Below are 18362 nucleotides of genomic sequence, written 5' to 3'. Positions count from 1 at the left end.
ATGGACACTCAAGCTGTGAGTGTTCTGTGCCCAGGCCCCACAGTGCAACCGGAAACTCAATTTCTCCCCTGTCACCAGGACCCCCAGGGAGACCCATTTCTCCCTGCCTCTCCCACCTGCACCCTTGGGGGATATCCAGCCCATTCTGCTACACCCCCTTCCTGCCAGCATCCCTGGGGGACACCCAGTTCCTCCCTGCCCTTGCGCCCCCACCGCATGGAGACCCAGTTCCCTTCTCCCTATTCCCCCCCCCACAGATCAGCACCTGTGGGGGCGGGGCCAGTCCTCCCTGTCTCATCCCCTCTCCACGTGTACCCCTTGGAGCAACCAGTCCCTCCTGCCCATTCCTTCCCAGCCAGCTCCCCTTGGGGAGAACCAGTCCTCCTTGCCCCATCCCTCCTCTAGTACTTTGTGGGGAGACCCTGTTCCTCCTGCCCTAAGCACCCAGCACCCTTGGGTGGGGGTGCAGTTCCCCAGTCTCCTCACCAGCACATCTCACAGAGACACACTTCTCCCTGCCTATTCCATCTCACATACCAGTACCCCTAGCTGAGACTCAATTTCCCCTGTCCCTTCCCCACCTTCAGTACTGCTGGGGGAGACTGGCCCTCCCCAGTTCATTTTGCCCCATTCACCCACCAGCATCTTTGGTCTAGGGGGGGATGTGGTCTTCTCCAGGATGGAGAGTTGACCTGGTCTTTCGGGTGCACAGCTGATCCTGATCCTTGTGTCTGTGTGTGGAGGGGAAGGACTCACAAGTCTAGCATGAATAATGACACTGTAAATAAGTTGTATTGTAATGGTTCACGTTTTTTTTTTATTTTTTAAATGTTTTAAACAGATTTTAAAGCTCGGGGAGAGGGAGGAGTCATAGTCCATCGGTACCATAGTGTACTTATTATTTAAACTGGTTTTAATAAAGTGTATTTGGCAAGTTTTCCAGTACTGTGAGCTTATGTTTGTGTTGCTATGAGCAATTTGGGCATGGGAAACCAGTTTAATAATGCTGGGTAGGGCCCCCTAAATCCTAAGGTCAGCCCTGATACCTCTCATCTCATCTGATTCATTCACTTTTTTCATCCTTCCTGATCTCTGTGCTGCTCTTCATACTGTCAGCTAGAATGTCTTTCCTGATCACCTTGGAGCCAGTGGTGGAATCCCAGAGACCTTGCCTCCTTCGTTTTGCTTCCATCTGTCACTCTTCTTGTTGTGCAGTGAGAGAGGCTGGTCCAGGGGATAGGGAGCTAGCCCTGAGAGACCTGCATTCTGCTTCTCCCACTCCCAGTGGAGCACCTGTACGACATCAGGCCAGTGCCTTAGGGTAAGAGTTTTAAAGGTTTTTAGGCACGTCAAGGTGCAGCTAGGCATCTAGTGGTGTTAGCAAAGCACCTAACTTTCTAAGAGCTTTTGAAAGTCCGGTTGGTGCCTAAGTACCTTTGAAAATCTGGCCCTTAGTCTCTCTGTGCCTCAGTGCACCATCTGTACACAACAGAATTTCTCTGTACCACGGCTAATCCTTCCCTTGGTTTTGTCCCCTTTTCAGTTATGCCCCTCACCTTTTCCTCTTTTTCTGAGCATAGCTGTGGGTCAGGGCTTTGCTTTATTTCTTCTGAGTCCTCTGTCTTCTCTCTTCGGAGGGATTCCTATTACACAGGTTCACACAGACTTCCAGATCCTTAATACACTTACAAGCCTTTCCTTGTCTTATTCTGTTTGTAAACAAAACATTGACTCCCTGCCCCAGGCACAGGAGAACTCACATTCCGCACTCATGGAGTTAAGAGTTCTGCCTGCTAACATACCATGCATATAGGACAGACCGCAAACGCTCTTTGACAAAGAATGAATGGACACAGAACAACAAGAAGTCCTGGGGCACCTTATAGACCAACAGATGTTTTGGAGACTGAAATAGCTTCAAAATATCTGTTAGTCTATAAGGTGCCCCAGAACTTCTTGTTGTTCTCGAAGGTACAGACTAACACGGCTACCTCTCTGATACTGGACGTAGAACAGACACCAAAAACTCCAAATACACAAACCTGTTAGCCAGCACTTTAATGGAGTGGGCCATTCTGTTAAAGACCTGAGAGTTTGTGTTCCACTGAAAAGGGACTTTATCAATTGTCTGCAGGGGGAATGCTCAGAACTAACATTCATATTCAAATTCGATGCATTAACAGGTGGTTTGAACAGGGACAGCAATTACCTGACCCATTATAAGGATTCTTTTACATACTTTGATGTAGAAGTATCATGCCCCACCCCACATCCCTCTGCTCTTCTTATTTGCCAACCTTGATAACAATTTTTCTGATTTGTCAACCTTGATAACAATTTTGGACCTCTGTGCTTTATATATTGAGTCTGTACTGGCTATGATCCGAAGAAGTGCATCTGTGCCACGAAAGCTCATCACCTAATAAATTATTTTATTAGTCTTTAAAGTGCTACATGACTGCTTTTTTGTTTTGGTAGAATACAGACTAACATGGCTATCCGTCTGTCACTATTCAACACTTCCTGTATGAAACTGGGAGCAGGGGAGGGCGTTACCTAATTGACACCTTTGTATTCCTGGTCTGTTAAATGCTGTACATTTGTGTCAAGATTTCACTTGATTTAATAAAATCCTTTTAAATGACTCAGCTATTGCAACGTTTACTGTGTAATATGGCAATGCCATGTTAAATAGAAAGATCTGATGACTATAGATTACTTTGTGTCTTTAAACAAGAGCTAACTGTTATAATAAATGTCAAGTATTGGAGGGGTAGCCGTGTTAGTCTGGATCTGTAACAGCAATGAAGGGTCCTGTGGCACCTTATAGACTAACAGAAAAGTTTTGAGCATGAGCTTTCATGAGCACGGACTCACTTCATCAGATGCTGGTCTTGGAAATCTGCATGGCCAGGTATAAATAAGCCAGAGCAAGGGTGGGGATAACAAGGTTAGCTCAGTCAGCAAGGATGAGGCTTACTACCAGCAGTTGATCTGGAGGTGTGAACACCAAAGGAGGGGGGGCTGCTTTTGTATTTAGCCAGCCATTCACAGTGTTTGTTTAAGCCTGAGCTGAGGGCGTCGAATTTGCAGATGAATTGTAGCTCAGAAATTTCTCTTTGGAGTCTGGTCCTGAAATTTTTTTTGCTGTAGGATAGCTACTTTTAAGTCTGCTACTGTGTGGCCTGGGAGATTGAAGTGCTCTCCTATGGGTTTTTGTATATTGCCATTTCTGATATCTGATATGTGTGCGTTTATTCTTTTATGTAGAGACTGTCCAGTTTGTCCGATGTATAGAGCAGAGGGACATTACTGGCACATGATGGCATAAATTATATTGGTAGATGTGCAGCTGAATGAACCCACGATGGTGTGGCTGATCTGGTTAGGTCCTGTAATGGTGTTGCTGGTGTAGATATGTGGGCAGAGCTGGCAATGAGGTTTGTTGCATGGATGGGTCCCTGAGTTACAGTGGCTGTGGTGTGGTGTATAGTCGCTGGTTAGGATTTGCTTCAGGTTGGCAGGTTGTCTGTGGGCGAGGACTGGTCTGCCTCCCAAGGTCTGTGAAAGTGGGGGATCATTGTCCAGGATTTACTACAGGACAAGCCCAAGAGAGAAACCAACAAAACACCACTAGCCATCACCTACAGTCCTCAGCTAAAACCTCTACAGCGCATCATCAGGGATTTACAACCCATCCTGGACAATGATCCCCCACTTTCACAGGCCTTGAAACTTCCTAAACAAATAGCAAGGGATTTTTATTTTTTTAAGGAAAGAAATTAGGGCCTGGAATAACATATGAATTTGTAGAATTGTATCTCACTAAAGCTTATGCCCTAATACCCTGATATATCTGTTAGGTTTTAAAGTGCCACCAGACTCCTCCTCGTTTTCCCTTCATGGTTCATCTAAATGGAAACATTTGGCCTTCAGAAAAAAAACAGTTGGCCTATGTTACTGAGGTTTCTCAAAATCAGCTCCAAAACCACGGCCATCCAGCACTTGAGTTAAATGAGAATTCTGAAACTGCTGGTAGCAGCTCACGTATCCATTACGTGGCCAAGCTAGCAAAGGGCAACATATCATCAGAGGGAAAAGTAAGCAGGTCCACCCCGGTGTGCAGCTCTGGGAAAAGCTGGCTGAGCTTCAGCAAAAGCCAAAGGGAGATGCTATTTAAAGAGCTGTTGCGGACCTGGGTTGTGATAGGACTATACCTGTAGGAAATTTAAGTTACTTTCACCCCTGCGTATCACCTCCCTTTCCTGGTCTCCAGCAGATACCCTGCAGCCAAGTGTCCTATTACTCCAGGGCTACGTCTACACGTGAAGCCAACATCGAAATAGGCTATTTTGATGAATAACGTCTACACGTCCTCCAGGGCTGGCAACGTCGATGTTCAACTTCGACGTTGCGCGGCACCACATCGAAATAGGCGCTGCGAGGGTACGTCTACACGCCAAAGTAGCACACATTGAAATAAGGGTGCCAGGCACAGCTGCAGACAGGGTCACAGGGTGGACTCAACAGCAAGCCGCTCCCTTAAAGGGCCCCTCCCAGACACAGTTGCACTAAACAACACAAGATCCACAGAGCCGACAACTGGTTGCAGACCCTGTGCATGCAGCATGGATCCCCAGCTGCGGCAGCAGCAGCCAGAAGCCCGGGGCTAAGGGCTGCTGCCCACGGTGACCATAGAGCCCCACAGGGGCTGGAGAGAGAGCATCTCTCAACCCCCCAGCTGATGGCCACCATGGAGGACCCGGCAATTTCGACGTTGCGGGACGCGGATCATCTACACGGTCCCTACTTCGACGTTGAACGTCAAAGTAGTGCGCTATTCCGATCCCCTCATGAGGTTAGCGACTTCGACGTCTCACCGCCTAACGTCGAAGTTAACTTCGAAATAGCGCCCGACGCATGTAGCTGCGACGGGCGCTATTTCGAAGTTAGTGCCACTACTTCGAAGTAGCGTGCACGTGTAGACACAGCTCAAATGGCCAGCGTTTTTGTTTAATCCACCTCAGTCATTGTGATGAAAGCAGCTGGTTAAACCCATTTTTATGTTACCATGTAAACTGTGTCAAGAAACAAGGACATGGAAGATAAGGATCAAGTCTGAGAGTGTGAACTAGCACCGGCAGTCGTCATGGGAGTGCTAATTGAATAACTGTGATGCTGTTTCCCATCTGAATGTGCTTTGTAGGATAAGGAGTTTTGAAAGCTGCACATGGTGGCCTTTGCCTTGCTGAACATTTTTCATAATGCAGAAGTCGTGATATCTCAGCTGGGCATGGACACAGAGGGTTCTGTAGCGTTTATCTCTGTGGGTTCCTTGATTGCTTACGGATCTCTACTATAAGTCGCAGATCAAATGCAGAAGCCACATATTTAGTGACCTGCACTGAGACTTCTGTTGACTGTAGTCTGATGCACCATGGCAACTTGCCTGGAGGGTTCCAGGGGAGTTAGGAAAAGTCTGTTGGGGAAAGGCAGTTAGACTGGCCGGTACTGGAGGTGGAGGGGAGGAAAGGGCTCTGTGTTGGTGGGGAGAAGGTGATTGAAGATGGGGAACATGATGAAGATGCTGGTAAGTGACCAGGCAGAAAGGAGAGTCAAAGAATCATTTGAGGAAGGGGCGGGGGCAAAGTGCCAAAGTCAGGGTGTTTAAGGGAATAAGGGAGGATATTAGGGGGCTTGCTGATTTAGACTGAAAAAAACAAGCAGCATGCTAGCCAACAGGTGTGTAACGAGGCTTGACAACCAAGGAAATAAACGAGGTGCCTGCAGAAGGGAGATTTATCAGCCAAAAGTGGACTGTACATACAGACGGCAGGTTAGGCCGGGGGAAGAGCTATAAAATTTACTTCATATCCCTCCCCACACATGTTCCAGGCCCAGAGTTGTGCAGAAGCCCTTTTATTTGGGTTTGGGCTCCAGTGTTTGCAAGGAATAACCCTCCACCAAATCCCAACAGGGGTTTCCCTGCTCAAATCCACAAAGACATTTCAAGCCAGGATCAAGCCAAGTGTTGTGGTCAGCCCAGCACCTCATGTGGTCATTAGAGAAAAAGGACTCTGGAGTACCCTTCTTCTCACTTATTGTCCCCTACATACTCCACCCAGAAAACCCTTCATCTGATACAAGTGGGCTGCACTCCAATATATTGGAAAAAAGCCTTTTGAGGCCCTTTACTATCTGCTGAGGTGAGACAGGGAGAAAGCAAACCAATAATCAGAACATCAAATTAACTTTCTCTTGGTTACATTATCCACTTCAGGAAGCTGTTATCTTTCTTAAGCTGAATAATGCCCACTATAGAAAAATAAACAGCAGGGTCGGGAAATGTTCTAGGCTGAGTCTTACAAAGCTAATTGTTAGTTTCTCTTGCTTGTAATTTTGCCAGTCTTTAACCGTCCAGGCAGAAGTTTTCTGTGAAGAGTGTCTGTCTCAGGCTGAATTTAAAAAAAAAAAATCACCCAAAATGATGAGCTATTTCCAAGAACAAAGCTAGAGAAAATCCATTGCTTTTTATTGTATTGAGTTGTAAGAAAATTAATATAATGTTAAGAAAATTCAGGTTACTTTTTCTTTGAAAAGCTGAAGATCTCCAATGCATTGGAGCAGCGTCTTTAAATTTGGCAGGGAGGTGGCCTTTTCTCTGTTTGTCATCCTTCTGAAATTCTAGGTTAGAGTGCATGTTTATATATTTCTCTATATTGCATATTTAATTTCTGTTTTTGTGTTATAACACAGACATCCAATCCAGAGACTTTTCAGGAGGATTACATTTCAGGTAAGCTTCTTCATTTTCACATTACGGAGCAGATTAGAATTTATACCCTTCTTTGAACTGAAATTTCACTGCAGATAAAACAAATAAACGTGAAAGCATGCAAAATTGAAAATAAACCAAAATGTAGGACTTGGACAATGATGTCATGTGTATGTTTTTTTAATTTTATTTGGTTCCTCACACTTTTAAAGTACAGTACAGGTGTGCTAAAGGAGAGTTGTTTTGATGGTAAGCTGTTTGAATTCAGTGCACCTTCCTAACAATGAGATGCAGAACAGACTATTTTTAGACATTATTGTGCAGAGAAATAGGGACCATGGCTCAGCTTCAAAATGCAGTGAACTCATGCAGCTTGTAAGGATTTAAACACAAACAAGCCAACAAGACACCCACTGTAGGTAGTTCTGTAGAAATCTACAACACAGAAAAGTATGTATTTCGGAGTATTGGTAATGGAATAAAGATCTTTACACCTCTACATTACTAGTACCAATCTGGGGGTTTATGATAAACAAAGTTGATATGACATCTGTTTGGTAACTTATGTGAAACAAGATGGTGGCCAATTTTCTTTTCCTACAGTGCTACTTAAAGGTCAGACTTTTAGGGAGGATGTGCCTGTGATGGGCTTCAGGGGAGGGCCTGTGAGGAGCAGAAGAGAGAGGTGAGAACATGGGACAGGATAACCCAAGTGTCCACAGTTTTGTAGGAAGAGGTGGATTATCTGGCAGCTCCACAGTATTGATACTGAGCCTTTTCTGTTCCTCACACACAAACTGGATTCCCTGCGCTCCTGAAATTCACATCAGCGATAATACATAAAGGATTAGATGGAGGGAGGGTGTGAAGGCCCAGAAAAAGGATGGGATGATGGGACCACTCCGACAGGGAAGTCCATATGGACAGAGGACGGAAGTGGAGTTTCTCCTGGGTAAATCGGGAAAAAGCATCTGATTGGAACAAAGGTGAGGGTGTAGGCATAAGCTGGTATAAGGACAAAGTCCTTACAGGTTGCACGTTGATTTAGGGGACAAAGAATTGGCCTGGCTGGGGTAGGAGGAGAGTTAAAGTCATGGCATTTGACAAATGAATGAGTGAAAACAGGGCCAAACTTGGGCTTATATAAGGAAGTTGTCACTCACAAGGCCTTTGTGTCCTTGCTTCACTGGCAAAGGGAGGCAAAAACTGTCTGGCCTTTCTGTGTCTCAAGGCAGAATGAGAAAAGAGAAGACTATGGTAAAAGGAATGATCAATAAGTAATATCACCCCATGTCAATTTAAAAATAATGATTCAAAGCTTTAAAATATGCTGTCCATTAAAAATGTGTTTGACATTGGATCACCTGCATTATCTTAATTGTTTTATTATCTAGTGTTCAGTATGGATAGAGAGGAGGAAAGCTTAACAGTTCCCATCAGTGAAGATGTTTATGATATCCTTATGAGACGAGAACATTGTCTACATGACCTCATTGAGAAGAAGTTTGGCTGTAAATCTGCCCTTAAGAATATAAAACGTCCTCTTGAAGTATACAGGAAAAGACTGACGCAAGGAATTGAGATATCAGTTTGGATGGACGATATGACAAGACATAATGCTGATGCTTTGGTGAATGCAGCCAATGAACATCTGGAACATATTGGAGGCCTTGCTCTTGCCCTGGTGAAAGCTGGTGGGCCAGAAATTAAAAAAGAGAGTAGACGTTATATTGAACACCATGGAATGCTTGCCACTGGTAAAATAGCAGTAACAAGTGGAGGCAGGCTTTCTTGTAAGAAAGTTATTCATACTGTAGGTCCACGATGGTCTGTAACTGAACGGGAGAAATGTTGTAAAACACTTGAGGCAGCTATTATAAATGTCCTGGAATATGTTAATGCTCCAGTGAATAATATAAAGTCTGTGGCTATCCCTGCAGTGAGTTCAGGAATTTTTGGGTTTCCACTAGACTTATGTGCTGATGTGATTGTACAGACTATAAAGAATTTTGTTGAGTTAGCTCCATTATTTGGTTGCATCAAAGAAATCCACTTGGTGAACATTGCTGAACCCACCGTTGCAGAAATGAAAAGGGCCTGTGAAGAGTTGCTGGGCAGGAGTGACATTGGCTCACATCAGGGGACTCTACTCACTTCAGCAAAACTGCTTCCAGATTCCATCATAATCAGCGGTGTTCACCTACATATTATAAGTGGACACATTGAAGATCAATCAGTAAGTCTTCACAATAGAAACGCAGAGCCCTGTGGCATCCTGGGAAGAGGCTCTAGCAACAGGGAGGCAAGGGCACTCCAGTGCTAAAATCAGCACTGTAGAAGAGGAGGCACAGGTTGGGGAGTAGAAACAGTGTAAGGGATGTACTTGTGTACATAGGCACACTTCATTTGTGCCTTTACTCTTTTTGCCTAAGCTTTGCCTCACCAGCTCCACAGCTGTTTGACATGGTTAGGGAGCTGTGCTGTTATATATTCATCATGCCATTGAAAGATGCATGTCATGGAAATGTCCCTTAAAAGGGGAGTTTCTGGAGTTTATAAGAAAAAGCTCTTCTAGCTGCACACGTACATTTGAAGTGAGGATCTGATTGCAATGTAGCTAAAATGTGCACTAACCCGAAGTGAAATATACCGAGAGCTTGTGTTCTTTTCTTCCAGACGGCAGTTATTATTAATTCTGTGGTGAGGGATGATCTGTCAGTAGGAAACATTTCAAGATCAATTCTGCAAAAAGCAGGCTCAGGTCTTCGTCAAGAATTTCTGCTTGAATTTCACAAATTTCCTCCAAATTGTGAGAAATTCATATTGACAAAAGGATACAATCTGCCCTGCAAGTCTGTGCTGCACGTAGTATGGTCACAGGGCAGCAGCAATTCAAGCAAGGTGATTTTCTGTTTGGGAGGGTTTTCACACCTTTTTTGCATGCCAGAAAGTAAAATAAGGCCTAACAGTCTCCCTTTTTTCTGCAGACACTAAAAACAGTAATGTCAAGATGTTTGCTTACAATTCAGGAGAATCAGTTTCCTTCAGTTTCCTTCCCAGATATTGGATCTGGAGTATTACATTTGACAAAGGATCAAGTGGCGGATATTATGGTTTATGAAGTTTTAAACTTTGCCAAGGAACATCCTGGGAAGAAGTTAGATGTGTATTTTGTGATCCATCCATGTGACAGTGTTGCCTATAAGGTAAGATGTTTAGCTTTAACTAGCAATAGGAGAACCCACAATAACCCTAAAGAAAGTTTGTGTGTATCAACAAGCCAAAGTACTTTACATACCAAACTAGATGTAATGTAAAAATGGATAATGGTGTGTCTTGTGGATAAACTGTTAAGGAAAAGATGTAACTCTCCCCCTCACCCACGCAGGTGTTGGGTTCGATTCTAGGATCCCACAGAGTTCCAAGTTCAGAATCCAATCCACAAGTATCCTTTATTGAGGTACAGAATTACAGCTCGAGCTGGGTGCCTCCGGAGAGGGACCCCGCCTCCCAAAATTCACTGACAGTTATACCCTTTACAGTTCATAACACCGCCCATACCCCAGTCCAAAGTCCCCTAATCCCCGTTGCTAAGAGGATAGTCTGTTGCTGGGTGTTTGATCTTCTTTAGGAGGCGGTTATCTCGACTCCCTATGTTCTTCTTCTTATCTTTACTTCGCAAACTCCCAATTAGTACAGTACCAGCCAGTTTTCACTGGTTCTGCAGCTGCTGTTTTCAGCATTCTTCTCAGGTCAGCTTGACCTTGGGCCTAAGGCTTCAGCTACTTTAGCTACTAGTGCTAAGCTAAAAGAACAAACTCTTTAAAACATGCATATAAAATGACCTATACATGATTTTCCCATAACATAAACCTAGGGCAGTTTGGACTGGGAGTCCAGTTCACATCTTCCCCTGTGGCAGGCATCCTGGGATGGGACAGGAATCAGCCTATGTGACAGACAAATCCTCAGGCAATACGAATGCTAGTCTAGCACTGCAGAGTGTTACATCCCCTTTTCCCAGTTGCCTGCTTTCCCCCTGCTGTATGGCTCTGACAAGGGAAAATGTGCAGAGAGGTGTCTCTTCTGGTTCAGTGGGCAGCAGCTTCAGACAAACTCTAACTGGAAATCCCCGTGGAGAGCTTATTTAGTTGCCTTCCTATCCCTTGTCCCAATAGTATGGCTGTCATTTAGGCCACCTGCAATTCCTGGGACTAGCACAATATATATAGCAAAGGTGCTGCTTCCCATTTACTGGGGACTTTATAAAGTGCTGTACTGATGTTCTGTCATGAGAGTATTTATTAGATTTTGTTAAGTCACCTCCTGTAGCAATGGACTTGACCTTCTGTGGTAGACACGGCTGAAGGCACATGAAGCCAAATTCTCTGCTGGTGATTTCAGAGGAACTCTGCCTGTTTGTGCCAGCAGAGAATTTGTCAAGGTGATTTATTCATGGATGTTTTAGGTATTCATGTATTATCTACCCTATATTTGAGGGAGTATGTTTGTGAGTCTGTCTGTTCGAGAACTCCTCCTAAACAGTACCTCCTAAACTAGAACCACCCAATTCAGTATACAGCTCTTTCTTATCATAACTTAAAGCCAGGTCAGGATTTGGGTGTGCCAGGAAAATGGGGTGTACCTAGAATGGGATTGCTCATTATAAAACCATACAGAAAAGAGGCAGAATCACCAGGCAGGTGAAAGGGCTGGCTGGGGGCAGGCTTCCAGCTCTGGGGCTGACCAGGCTCTGAGCCGCCCATCTGCAGACACCCTTTAGGGAGGGAAGAGAGTTTCAGCTCCCTCCCAATTCGTCTGGGGACTTTGCTGGCTGTTCCCTTTTATCAGGGAGCGAGGGGAAAGTACACAGTTTGCTACATTCCTCACTCTGGCTGGGGATCACAGGAGGCAGGTGAACCTTGCCCTACCCCAGCCGTTGGACATGCTCCCCTACTCTCAGCTGTGCCCACTGGAGCTGCATAGGCCATGGAGAAGGCACTTTTCATCTAGTCCCATTCTGTGGTGAAAGAGGCTTGGGATAGTCCTCTCTTCCCACGTCAGTCAGCAATGATTGAAAAGAAATATGTGCATTTTCATTTTATTTCACGAAAAACAAAAATTAATTGAGTTAAGTACTCAAGAAATGCTGGGTAAATCTTCTAGTAAAATTTCACTATAAATTATAAATTGATACTGTTCTCATTGAACTCAAAACTCCCACTGACTTCAGTAGGTGAGGAGCGAATCAGTTTACTATAGCAAAAGTAATAGTGTGGGTAGGCAAAAAGATTGCATTATTCTCTAGATTCTGCTCTGAAAGGATCTCCGGGATCGTACTCTGACCAAATTCAGATGTGAAATGTAAAGTACTTGTTTGCAAGGGAGTCCAAGCATAACTTACATGCTGAAGAACTGGAAAAAGATGAAGCTCCTCTTACCTTCTTGATCCTTCCTGTTAGTTGCTTTTTCTTCATCTTCCATGCCATTAATACATAGATCACATCAATTTTGACTCCTAGAGTCACATAAAATGACTTACGTATCAAGAAGTGGGTGTAACGCATACCACCTTGCATGTAAACTCTGATATTGCTCCTCAGTTTTAGAAGCATGGACTGTAAGAATTTCCAGGTTCAATTACAACAGCTTTTGCTCATCTGTGCTTAAGATTTACTGTGTAGTTTCTTCATTTTTTTGTCAGTACAGTTCAATATAAAATCTTACTTTCTAATGCAGCACTAATTTGCACTGTACTTTTCCTGGTGTTTGAAGAGGATTTTTATCATTTTTATGTATGTCAGAACTATGACAACTTAGGTTTGATTGTCATAGAATCATAGAATCCTAGGGCTGGAAGGGACCTCAGGAGGTCTTCGAGTCAAGGGCCCTGCCTAAAGCAGGATCAACCCCAACTAAGTCATCCCAGCCAGGACTTTGTGAAGCCAGGACTTAAAAACCTCTAGGGACAGAGATTCCACCACCTATCTAGGTAACACATTCCATCCTTCACCACCCTCCTGGTGAAATAATTTTTCCTGATACCTAACCTACACCTCCCCCTCTGTAACTTTAAACGATTGCTCTTTGTTCAGCCAACAGTCACTACTGAGAACAGCCTCTCTCCAGCCTTGTTAGAGCTCCCCTTCAGGAAGCTGAAGGTTGCTGTCAAATCCTCCCTCCCTCTTCTCTCCTGCAAACTAAATAAGCTCAAATCCCTCAGCCTCTCCTCAGAAGTCATGTGGTCCAGCCCCTTAATCATTTTTGTTGCCCTCCACTGGACCTGCTCCAGTGCATCCACATCCTTTCTATCCTGGGGACCCAGAACTGAATGTAGTTCTCCAGATGTGGTCTCACCAGTGTCAAATAGAGGGGAATAATAACTTCTCTAGATCCTAATTCACCCCAATATGCCATTAGCCTTCTTGGCTACAAGGGCACACGGTTGATTCATATCCAGCTTCTCATCCCCTGTAATCCCCAGGTTCTTTCCTGCTGTACTACTACTTAACCAGTCGATCCCTAGCCTGTAACAGAGCTTGGGATTCTTCCATCCCAAGCACAAAACTCTGCACTTGTCTTAGCTGAACTACATCAGATTACTTTTGGCCCAATCCTCCAATTTATCTAGGTCACTCTGGACCCTATCCCTATTCTCCAGTGTATCTACCTGTCCCCCTAGCTTAGTGTCATCCACAAATTTGCTGAGGGTGCAATCCATCCCCTCATTCAGATCATTAATAAAGATTTTGAACAGTACCTGCCCCAGATCTGTGGGGCACTCTACTTGCAACTGACAACCAGCCAGACAGTAAGCCATTGATCACTACTCAGTGGGCCTGACCATCTAACCAGCTTTCTTTGCACCTTATAGACCATGTATTCAGTCCATACTTCCTTATCATTAGTCTCTGCATTTCCTTGAATTGCATGTTCGCACTGCCGAGTTAGGTAGGGCTCCATTAGCATTAAACTGCAGAAAAGAGCAGTGGGGACCTTTTGCTCCCACAGAAGCTATAATAGTGTCCACAGCTTGGTCGCATGGGTTCCCCACATGATACCCCTAGATGGAACTGGGGAGAATGTCATCCATGTTGTCCCTGTACAAAGCTCTGGAACAAGGTGTGGCACTTTAGAGAGCATTAGGCCTCGTGGGAAAGGAGGATTTCTAATTGCTTTCCCAGCAGACATCTGAAGAGACTGATTCATTTTGTTTGTCAGGGTTTGACATGTATGTGGTCATAAAATGATTCTGAACCTTTTTTTCATTTTTTTCCCCACAAGGCTTTCCAAACCAAGTTTGAGTCAACAAGGAGCAAACTGAGAGAAGATATGGAATGCAACAAAAGTGATGATTTGGGTAAGTAAAAAAAAAAAACAGAGTGAATAAGGTTCTGAAAAGCTTTGGCTCTTTCATTGCAGCTCATGCAAACAGACATAGAACATGATCAACACCTTCCTTGTGTAAAACACAGGATTTGTCATATCACGTTCAGGTCCTTGCTGCTCTCAGCAGTGTTTGGGTAGCTGATTCTTCAGAGGAATTCTTCTGGTGCCAGTAACTCACTTACCCAGTTGTGTCGTGCCTTTTCTGGAGCAACAGGAGTTCCTTTCTGATGCACAAGTTTTAATCCTCCTTATATGGTGACAAGTATCAGAGAGGTAGCCGTGTTAGTCTGTAGCTTTGAGAACAACAAGAAGTCTTGTGGCACCTTATAGACTAACAGATATTTTGGACCATAAGCTTTTGTGGGCAAAGACCCACTTTATTAGACTGTGACAAAGGCTCACATCCCCGTCTGACCTGACTTGTTTTTAACTCTTTTGATAAGTACTATTGATAATGGGCCATTTCCACCTTGCTGAAATAGACCTTGTCAGCTCTGGCCCTCTGTTTTATGGGGACCCCACTCTTTAAATGCCCCTCTGAAACCACCCCTCCACTCATGCATCTGACGAAGCGGGTCTTTGCCCATGCAAACTTATGCTCCAAAATATCTGTTGGTCTATAAGGTGCCACAAGACTTCTTGTAATCCTCCTTATGTATTCTGATTTGAATGGCTTGCAAGTCTAGTTAGTGACCATTAAATTATCTAACCAGTCCTTTCCTCAGCTTAGTTAATTGTCACTGATCCAGTGAATGAAAATAAACTTTAACCAGCTCAAATCAAGAGTGAGACCAACAGAACCCATGGTGGGGCTTGATTCAGCCCCTTCAGAACCCTCCACATCTGAGGGAGGGAGGGGTGGTGTCCCCGGCACTTATCTCTGGGTTGTGCTATTGGACACAGATATAATCCAGGTCTGAAGCATGCCCTCTGTGCCGTGGTTTCTAATTAATTAAAATGGGATCCGTGTGCAAATCACCACCACTGGTTGATCTGGAAGAAACTCGCCTAGGTTATAGACAGCTTTATCAGAGGCCACCTCCAGAGAGGACATGAATGCAGACAGCTGTTTAAAAGAACTCCTTTGTGAGTAGCACAGTGTGCCCTCCTTCATTTCCCTGTAGAACTAGCATATTCTCATAACACAAAATTGTTCCTAACTAGAGACTTTAAAAGCAAGATTTAAGTTTTCTGTCTGTGTAAATCTTTAATTTCATCATCTCTATTGTCTCCCGAAATAGCAGCTTCTGATTAAACTACACGCTGAAAGAATGTGGAAACACATGAAAATTAAGAACAAAATTCTAAATGACTTGGAGAAGAGGAACTGACTTTAACTTTAAAATTTAATGGTATTATACACAGGAATGAAACTGTATTTATTGATTGTTACTTGGGTCAAATCCTGGTCCCACTTATAGCAACAAAAGATTTGCCTTTGATTTTAATAGGAGTGGAATTAGGCCCTTATAGGGAGTTTTCAACAGCAAAATTGAAAGTTCCTGGCAATTAGACACCCACCTGCCACTTGTGTCTTTAAAAATCTACTCCTTAGAATTTGTTGGAATATTCACATTCTCAATGTACCATATGAGCAGTAAGGTGTCCTTGTGGTGCAAAGTCTTAGGCTACATACACAAATTTGTGACTGCATTTGTGAACTTTTCAGTCAACCAATTGAACTTGTATAAACAGTATTTCTTTCAGGGTCACGGTCTGACAGACAAGCTGAAACAGACAATAAAAACAATGGACCAGCCATTGAACTTATAGGAAACCGCTGTGAAATGCTGGATGCAGCAAAAGTATGGATCAAAAACATAACACAAGTCCAGGAAAATCACCTTATTGTTATAGAAAACAATCACATTTTTAACCTTCACAAAAAACATCATGCAGAACTGTCTCATCTGCAACATTCTGGTGTGTCCATATCAGAAGAAGTGGTTGGTGGAAAGGCAAGGTTAGAGATTCAAGGTCCTCCTGATGCTGTAATTGATGCAGTGTTCATGATCGAAAACTTACTGTGTGATGTACAAGAGACAACTGTGCGGCTGTCCGAAGGTCAGTGTGGCTATGTGAATAAATGGGAAGCAGAAAATATGTATGTGTACTACCAATATATAGATGAGCTTGTATTTTTGTAAGTGTGATGAATATACATTAGACTGATATTAATCTTTGATCCTAGTTACAGGTTAAACCTCTCTAGTCCGGCATACTTTGGCCCGAGAACGTCTGTAATCCAGCATGATTTCAGTTGGCTGGATATTTACTTAGTGTGGCCAAATTTCCCTATGGCCCCATAAAGTTCATTTACAAGAACCACCAGTTCTGTTCCTCAGTGTTCTGAGCTGTTATTTAGCTCTAATTTTCCCCGAGTGTCTCCTTAGAGCCTAGTAAGCAGTGAAAGTGTTGGTAATGCTGCTAGACAGCGGTGACCTCTCGTGGTTCAGCAAATTCTCTCGTTTGGCAACGGTGAGGTCCCGAGGGTGTCAGTGTAGACAGGTTCAACGTGTACTATGGTAATAGGTGCTGTGCAAAGCCTTGAAATACTGTGTGTTAGTTTGTCGACTTCACTTGATACACTGGGCAAGATTCCAGTGGGTTGCAGTTTATCCCATGGGGCTAGCCATGCTGTGGCAGGTGGTCACGGCTGTGCTGCTAGCACTGACTCTGGGGTTTCCACTAGGAAGAGAAGTCTGAAGTCCTAGCTGGCTGAGGCTCTCTGAGGGATGTGTTGAATCAGTGCATATTCTTACTGAAATGGTCTTGCATACTTTGTAGGTTGCTTGCTGCAACTACCCTCCTGGCAGCAGCCCTAGAGCTGTCAGGGTCCCACAGATAGAGGTGATTTGGTGGGAATGTATCAGGCCCTTTGATTTCATTGTAGAAGCTGCTGAAGTTCATTAAATCCATTAACTGATTTCAGTGGAGTTAGAATAAGGATGAATTTGAAACCTGTACCACCTCTTGTTTTCAAAATATTTCTCTTTTCTAACATAACAGGTGGTCCTGTGGCATATTAGAGGCTAGCACATTTATTAGGTCATGACCTTAAAACCCACTTCCTCAGAGGAGTGAAGCAGAAAAACATAATCCAGGGTTTATATAGTAGGAGGGGGGAAGAAAAAGAAGGAGGAACGAGAAGGTTGCCTGGGACTAGCAGGACCCTTTTTTCTCTTCCTTTCCTCACCCGCTCCCTGCTATTTAAACCCTGGATTCTGTGTTTCCACTCAATTTACCTGGGGAAGTGGGTTTTACACAGGAAAGCTCATGATCTAATAAATTTGTTAATCTCTAAGGTGCCACAGGACTGCTTGTTATTTGTGAAGCTACAGAATAACATGGCTACCCTTCTGAGTCTCTTTTTCCAGGTTAGTTTTATTTGGGCCATAGTTAAAAGCCAACCCTGTAAGTAGGAACATACCAAATTGACAGTTCATTTTGGTCAATTTCATAGCCATAGAATTTTAAAAATTGTAAATATCATGATTTCAGCTATTTAAATCTGAAGTTTCACAGCGTTACAGTTGTAGGGGGTCTTAACCCAAAAAGGAATTGTGCGGGGTCACAAGTTCATTGTAGAGGGGTTGTGGCACTTTTACCTTTACTTTTTGCAGCTGCTGGTGGGGCATTGCCTTGAGAGTTGGGCATCTGGCCAATAGCTGGTGCTCTCTGGCTGCCCAGCTCTAAATGCAGCACAGAAATAAGAGGGGCAATACTGTGACTCTCCCTGCTCAAAAATAACTTTGACTCCCTGCAACTCCCTTTTGGGTCAGGGCCCCCAATTTGAGAAACACTGGTTCCCCTTTAAAATCTGTATAGTATAGGGTAAAAGCACACAAAAGACTGATTTTTCACATGGGAGACCAGATTTCATGGTCTGTGATGTGTTTTTTGTGGCCATGAATTTGGTGTAGGGCTTTACCTGTTAGGCAGTGATTTTTCATGGTCGTTTTGATGGTTATTTAAGATGGATTCCATTGTATAAAAGACAGGTATGTGATGCAGAAATACATAATGAAAATGATACATTCTGCATCTCTTTTTCTAACTTTTCAGTGGTTCCTTTGGCAGAACTTGATTTAACAGGTGTAATGTATTCAGCAAAGATAAATGTAAGCTGTAGTATCCTTAGCAAAATTGAATCAGTTAAAGAATTTGTAGATCTGGTCAGATAGTTATCTTATGCAAA

The 18362-nt window shown here is 43.7% G+C and overlaps 1 protein-coding gene across 2 annotated transcripts in view; it reads left to right on the top strand.

Moving 5' to 3' along the window:
- PARP9 (poly(ADP-ribose) polymerase family member 9) overlaps positions 1 to 18362 on the top strand; it is a 29585-nt gene that overhangs the window by 1867 nt on the left and 9356 nt on the right. Inside the window, exons 2-7 of one of the 2 annotated variants that reach the window (XM_075000844.1) lie at positions 6757 to 6796; positions 8170 to 9011; positions 9452 to 9676; positions 9763 to 9981; positions 14060 to 14135; positions 15872 to 16228. In XM_075000844.1, coding sequence (XP_074856945.1) covers positions 8178 to 9011; positions 9452 to 9676; positions 9763 to 9981; positions 14060 to 14135; positions 15872 to 16228 — 1711 coding nt within the window. In that variant the 5' untranslated portion in view covers positions 6757 to 6796; positions 8170 to 8177. Of the gene's footprint in view, positions 1 to 6756; positions 6797 to 8169; positions 9012 to 9451; positions 9677 to 9762; positions 9982 to 14059; positions 14136 to 15859; positions 16229 to 18362 lie in introns of both variants that reach the window. The other variant, XM_075000843.1, reaches the window with a different exon arrangement.

The sequence above is a fragment of the Carettochelys insculpta genome, chromosome 8 (assembly GCF_033958435.1).
Source record: "Carettochelys insculpta isolate YL-2023 chromosome 8, ASM3395843v1, whole genome shotgun sequence".
Taxonomy (NCBI): Eukaryota; Metazoa; Chordata; order Testudines; family Carettochelyidae; genus Carettochelys; species Carettochelys insculpta.
The sequence above is the reverse complement of the archived record's forward strand: the minus strand, read 5'-3'. Positions and strand labels throughout refer to the sequence as shown.